This window comes from Rhododendron vialii, chromosome 7a, assembly GCF_030253575.1.
Source record: "Rhododendron vialii isolate Sample 1 chromosome 7a, ASM3025357v1".
Lineage (NCBI taxonomy): Eukaryota > Viridiplantae > Streptophyta > Magnoliopsida > Ericales > Ericaceae > Rhododendron > Rhododendron vialii.
This window is the reverse complement of record NC_080563.1, coordinates 10,272,624-10,279,303: the sequence shown is the minus strand read 5'-3', so window position 1 is coordinate 10,279,303 and position 6,680 is coordinate 10,272,624. Positions and strand designations below refer to the sequence as shown.

Sequence of the window (6,680 nt, the reverse complement as noted above, 5' to 3'; positions counted from 1 at the left end):
ATCTCTATGTCCTCTCCCTCGTAACCTGCTAAAAATGTACATTGGAGCAGAAGGAAGGCTTCCGGTCCAATACCATTACTTTAAAGGTTCACCGGGGAAAATGTATGGAGAAGGAAATGAATTTACTTGATCTCCATCTCTGTGTTCTCTCCCTTGTAACCTGCACAAAGAGGTCCATTGGAGCAGAAGGAAGGCTTCCTGTCAAGGATCATCCGACAGAAGTTCGATTTTAAGGGATAACCATACAGTCTCAAGTTATGAGTGAGAGGTTACCCTTACCCTTGAGATGAGGTCAGAGACCCTTGGCAGAAATTTATGAGATCCGTATCCTTGATTGACTCAGGCAATTAGATGTGATTAGAGAGTGTTAATGGGCCAATGGCATCATCTTAACTTATCTTTAGACACAGCCAAAAAGGCTTTGGCCCTACAGCACCAGGAGTGCACTTTTTTAGGTGCCAAGAGTAATAAGGTCAAATTCCTCTTCCAAGGAGCTAATCTAATTATTTTAACAATACTTACTACCCCCTATAAAAAAAGAAAAAAAACTCATCTTTAGACATAATTTTAGTGGCATGAAAATATACCCATCAGTTTCGATACTCCAGTCACACAAGTGCTCTATGCTTTTTGATAGCATGAATTTGTTAATGCGTGCCTGCATAGAAGTGTATTGTCCAAAACTTCCACAGGGAACCACAAACCAATTCCCAGGGAAAGCCTCATCTAAAACCTGCATAACTTGAGGGCCCATGCCCAAAATAAGTACAACCCACCCCCAAATTCCTTCACGAATGAAAAGAAAAATGAACTACAATCAAGCACAAACAACATTATTACTCTGTTAACACTATCCCTTAAAAGGGTGAAAAAATCAAAACAAAATCATGAAGCTGGACTAACATATATTATAGCTGCCTCATGCCCAGATGCAGATTTTGTTAGCAGGGCTATTCCAAAGAAGAAGAAGAAGAAAAAAAAAAATTGAAATCAGGTGATTACTTCGATTTCTTTTGTTGATCAGAAACTCTCGATCCCATAATCTTACAGACAGGTTGCTCTTTTGACTGAACAAGCTTTAAATCCGGATGAACTTTAAGGTCTCCCATCAGCAACTTTTGGCCCACATCCAACTCGCTCAGATCAACATCGATATAGGGAGGGATGACATCCGCAGGGCAAAGGTACTTGACCGTCCTTTTGATAATGTTCAAATAAGCACCTGGCAAGTTCAAAAAGTTTCCATAAATATGCCACAAGATAGAATTGACAACGGGATATGAGCAGGCCAAAAAAAGAAAAGAAAAGAAGGAACAAAGAAAACAACGTGAGAGGCACCAACAATAAATGCCTATGGAGGAGCAGAATTTCAGTTATCTTTCGGAATCAAGTAGCCAGGTGCAAGGAAATTAGTAAGACAAAGACACCATAGATGAAACTTTCAATAGTGAACATAAAAATAGAAACCCTCAAATCAAATTGCCAACAAGATGAAAGCCAACCTAAACTTCTGATCCGCGGACAATATAGTTTACAAGCTTACGCTGCTGTAGATCCACTTAAAAGTAGTAAAAACTACGCAACGAATAGAATTATCATACGCCTCATTTTTCATCATCTTAAAAATTGAATAACTTCTACCAAATCTGCATCCGAGAGTGAGCAACACACAAACATAGTTATCCACTTCCTCATGCACTATGCATGACGCTTTCGTCTCAGCATAGCATATTTTTTTCTAGTTCCTTCTGTGTGTCACAAAGCTTAATCCTAACACAGAAATTGACCGGCCATGACTGCACATGCTGATAAGCAGCAGTCACACTACATATCCTTGCTTTACAACAATCACAGACCAAACAACCTAACAAAACTTCAAAATCAAGGCCACCATCCCACTAAGTTAGTAACCACAAAATAACGTGGAACAAAATCCAACCAAGAAAAGGGAACCATAAAAGACACAAATCCACAACATTATGAGCTTCTCAGATAGATTGGTATTATCCATTAATCCTAAAACATATTTCAGAGGGGGGTGCACAATTCTTGAGACAAAGATACTAAAGGTAATTGCAGTTGGGCTTGTTAAGAATAATAAAAAACTAATAAGAACCATTTTCAAAGTTGAGTTCAGTGACATAGTTTAGTCAACTCTCTGACTCTGCAGCTAAACTTGCTTTGCCGAAGCTTAGCACAGAAACTGCTTGAGAGATAATCAAAAGTCCCGAAAAATGCAATATAAACATCCAGGAGCAGTAAGACCAGAAGAAGTTAGTCTTTTGATTAACCCTCTGCACAGGAAAATCATCAGTTTAACAACTCTAAACAAGCAACTCGGCTTGAGAACATCATTAGGAAACCTTGAGAAGGGTGTGCAGCCAGCTGTTAGAAAGACTTTGTTTCCAAGACAACCCCTACAGTAAATCAAGCAGGGTATCCAAACTGTTGGCCCACAGAAGCCATATAAGTTGAAAAGCACATAGGTACTTACAAAACCTTCACAACAAGCGCCAGCTCACTACTCACGGTTGTGTTGTATGTAACTTTGACAGTGGAGAATTTTGCACAAAAAGTAAATTAAACCCAAGCAGCTTCTAAGTTTATAAAGACAAGACAAGAAAGGCTTCAAACATGTTGTCCAGATATTCATTTTGAACGCAATTTCAACTTTTTACACAGGTCATATGAGGAAAGTTCCTTCTTCACAATACCTTTTTTTAGTCCAGGCGATATGTCATCTCCTCTAAACACAAGAGGAACCTCAACCTTCAACAATGCATGTGATGGGGCCCTTATGAAGGTCACATTGAGTACTCTATCTGTACCCGCATGCAGATGAAGCTGACATAATTAGAGGAAGACAAAATCAGAACAGGGCAAACTGTGGAGGAATTCAGATCATGAATCCATCTTATACGTGTAAAGTGATTTTCAAAACAAGAATTTATTAGTAAACAACCCAAAACTAAATTCAAACTATCAGAAGTTTCAATGAACTCCAACTGAACTTATTGCACGCACTTCTATAATTTTAACTCTGCGACCTATATGCCCCATAATTTGACAACTGACATGCAAATTTGACTGAGATAGTCCAAGATGAAATCTTAACAGTGGCTGTCATTTGCCATACTTCTGCAAGCATATTGTGATGTTAATTAGGGGACAGTCCCGCCTACAAGATAAATAGTCAACTAACAACATCACACCGCACAATAAAGGAAAACACTGAAAAAAACCCGAACGAAGAAGACCACAGAGACATTACACAACTTGAAGCCTTCACTTTCACAGAAGAGAATGAATGTCAAACACTATACGTCAAGCTCAAAAGTATTGATTTCTTAAAGTTTCAAAATATATATCGATGCGCATAGAGTTCCGGTATTTTTGGGCATTGTCAGGTCTCACTTTCATCATAAGGATTTTAACTTAACGTACCACAAACTTTGCAAGCATGACAAGCACCTGCAGTATAAGTGGTGCCATTTAATTTTTACTGTGAGGAAGCTCCACCTACTCTCAAGTACTTCTTTCTACCTTCAGGTTATGGCACAGTGCACACTATCCACAGTTAGGATAGAATTTCACAACCAAACGTTACAAAACCCGAATGAATACCCCTACACTAACCAAATGGTGTAGCATCCACGGAAGTACCCAACTCAACTGTTCATTCCAATCTGTATTGAATTACGAATACAACTTTTTTTTCTCCAATTTCTAGCCAGAGACTAAAAATCACAACACCAAGGCTCCAACAGATCCGATAGAATAGCTCAAATTCGGTATTTTATTTGGGAGTCTTCTCATGTGACTCAAAATTGTCAAGACACGAAGTCAATGACGTCTACCTCAAATTCTTCTTCCACACTAGTTTCACAAGCCCACCTACAGATAATCCACCCCTACTGTTGTTGAAATTCAAACTTAAATCCTTCACTTGGAATCCCATGCATTGAAAATTTGAAACATTTAGTATAAAAAGATACACATTGTTAAAACATCCAACTCAAAACCAATTGGCAATGAGACGAAAAACTGTCCAGGCTCGTACACTAATTTTTTTGAAAGTAGCCGGCCACTTCAAGATCATCGTCTACTCTAACTTTCCCTCTCAATTCACCATTTCGGACTCTCTCTCTCCCGCACGTAGAATTCCTGACCCACACATGGAGAATTAAACAAAAGCTTCATAACATAGGGCTCATTACAAAACAAGGTGCACTTCAGGTAAAAGCAGAGGGGAATCAATCAAGAGAGTCTTGTCCGATCCTAGCTAGCTAAAGTTTTTCAACAGCATATAGCTAGTGCTAATTCTTCGCCTAATTCTATCTGCCCCACAGTATATAAAGGCGCTCCCGTGTCAAAAGCTTTCATTCCCACCCTTATACGACTGAGGGCCTGAGGCTATCAAGCCAAAGCATCGAGCTCAAAACTAATTATTAATGAGTGAACAGAAACCGCTCGGTTCACACAATAGTTTTTCGAGGTTATAACTTATAACAAGCCCTAAACAAATATTTCCACATAAAACAACAAACCCCGAAATCAAAAGGCATTACCTTTCGGGGCAACACGCGGACCTTCTCGATGACATCCTCGGACTCGAAATCGGGCCGGACCTCGAGGTCAAAGAGCCTGGAGAGAAAGAACGAGCGCCCGAGGTGGGTGACGAGTTTCTTGATCTGGTTGGTCTGGACGGAGACGAGGCGCTTGTTGCCGCCGTGCTGGCCGTCCTCCTGCTCGAACACGATGCTCGGGACGCGCCCCGCCTTGCGTTCCTTGGCGGCGATGTTCTTGCCGGAGGCGGCGCGCGGGACGGCGCGTATGGTCTCGGCATACTTGGGGTCCGGTTTGGGGAACTCCTGTTCGATGGTTTGGACTTCGGGTTCGCGAGTTAGTGCCGCGGCGGCGGATGATTGGGTGAAGCGGCGGAGGTGGAGGGTTCGGGTGAGGAGTGAACGGTGGATCCACATTGGTTGTGGAGAGAGAGAGAGAGAGAGAATGAAGGAGCAGCGATGCACAAATGTTAGAGAGAGAGAGAGAGGCGGGGGTTAACAAGGGTTTTGGTGGGTTAGAAGGAAATGAGTGTGAATATGGTCGAACTCAGTCGCGACTCGCGAGTATCAGTTGGTCACCGGTAAGTAGCGACGAGAATGATTTTTCGTGGAAACGTGGAATTCACTCCGTCTAGTTCATATTGTTTAGCGGTAACACCGCTGAATGTCATATAAGTGCCCAACGGGTCAACCCAATTGTCCCCAAACGAAATTGTTCGCAAACCCACTCGAGGTAGGTTACGGATGGATGCAAATTTTAATAGTATATGAATTTTTACTGATCCTTTTCGATTCGCTTTAGGCAGTTTGGCCAACTTTTTAATATGTGAACTGCCCAAACCACGACAGAACTGATAAAACACTCACAGACAGATACAAATTGAGAAATGATTGTTCGAATTATTTTTGTAAGATTCAAGATGAACCCGCAAAAAAGTCTGTGCATGATATGTACCTACTTTAATCTGTGCGACGGTTGTTTGGGCTCTGCTTCTGCTATCTTTAAAGATGGGCTTTTAGGCTTAGAACTCCCTTTCAAAAAAACAGGCTTAGAACTCACAAAAACAAAAGCCCATCTTTCTGGGCTGTTTTTTACTCTGTTATGCTTGAGAATGAGAATAAATTGTTTATATCGCTGGTGTAAATATTTGTTTCCTTCAAATTAATTGTATTGTGACACATCGTCAAAACAGTTATCCCAATTAATAAAACATGGCGACGTGGCGCAATGCAATTGATTTGGAGAAAATAAATGTTTACACCGACGGTGTAAAGAAGTTATTCTCCTTGAGAATATAGAGTTTATTCCAGTATTCCACTCTCTCCTTCGAAATTATAAGACAGTGACTCTTTTTATTGATATATATACCTGGTTTGCCTTGATCCCAAATTTTATCAAACCTTGGACATGCATCCCCTAGATCATGTTAAGATACTTCCTCTTTAATTGTTTAGCCATGATACTTGACGTCGGCGCTTCCACAACATTCTTACAAGGGAAGGTTAACTTTGGCCTTCACGGCGAATTTTTTTGCGTTTTACTCACACATGCATCACATGACAAATCGTGACAAGGTTCTCAATTTATGTTTAGTCGTGGAGATATATTCGATAGAGCAATTATGGAAAGATGGTTTTGACCTCTCGGTGCTCGACCTTTGCTGTCTTTTGCACGAGTTTGTTCTTGGTGCATCGATCATCCCTTTTGCTTGAAACCTTGAAACCTCACAGGTATCTGATATTCAATAGGCAAGAAAAAAGCGATCTTGCTCTGCCGTGAATCAATTTTTCTCTTTTATTTATTGGGTCATTCTAATTAACACAATTGATCAGAGTTTGATTTTTAATGTTAGATTGCAAGACGTAGTTTGTTGTAAAATTTTCTAATATCAGCGTAGACGACTTTCCTAACCAAACTAGAAAGAAAATTAGCCAAAATATGCGTAAGCGCACCCAAACACGTCGAAAAAAGAAACGTCACTCTTTGCATATAATCGACCACGTATTTTAGCCACATGCCACCCTGACAATGGTCTAAATGTCACATTTTTTGGGGTATTGCCATGGGCATCCACGAGTCAATGATTGATGGCCTTGCCCACGTAGGGTCATCGA

At 40.6% G+C, this 6,680-nt stretch overlaps 1 protein-coding gene across 1 annotated transcript; it reads right to left on the bottom strand.

The window, feature by feature from the left end:
* Nucleotides 1-762: 762 nt before the first annotated feature.
* On the bottom strand, nucleotides 763-5,212 carry LOC131334023 (uncharacterized). Its single transcript, XM_058368888.1, has 3 exons — nucleotides 4,569-5,212; nucleotides 2,715-2,844; nucleotides 763-1,222 (listed from the first exon to the last, which is right to left on the bottom strand). The coding sequence occupies exons 1-3, from the start codon at nucleotides 4,980-4,982 to the stop codon at nucleotides 999-1,001; spliced, it is 768 nt and encodes a 255-aa protein (XP_058224871.1). The 5' UTR covers nucleotides 4,983-5,212; the 3' UTR covers nucleotides 763-998.
* Nucleotides 5,213-6,680: the final 1,468 nt, after the last annotated feature.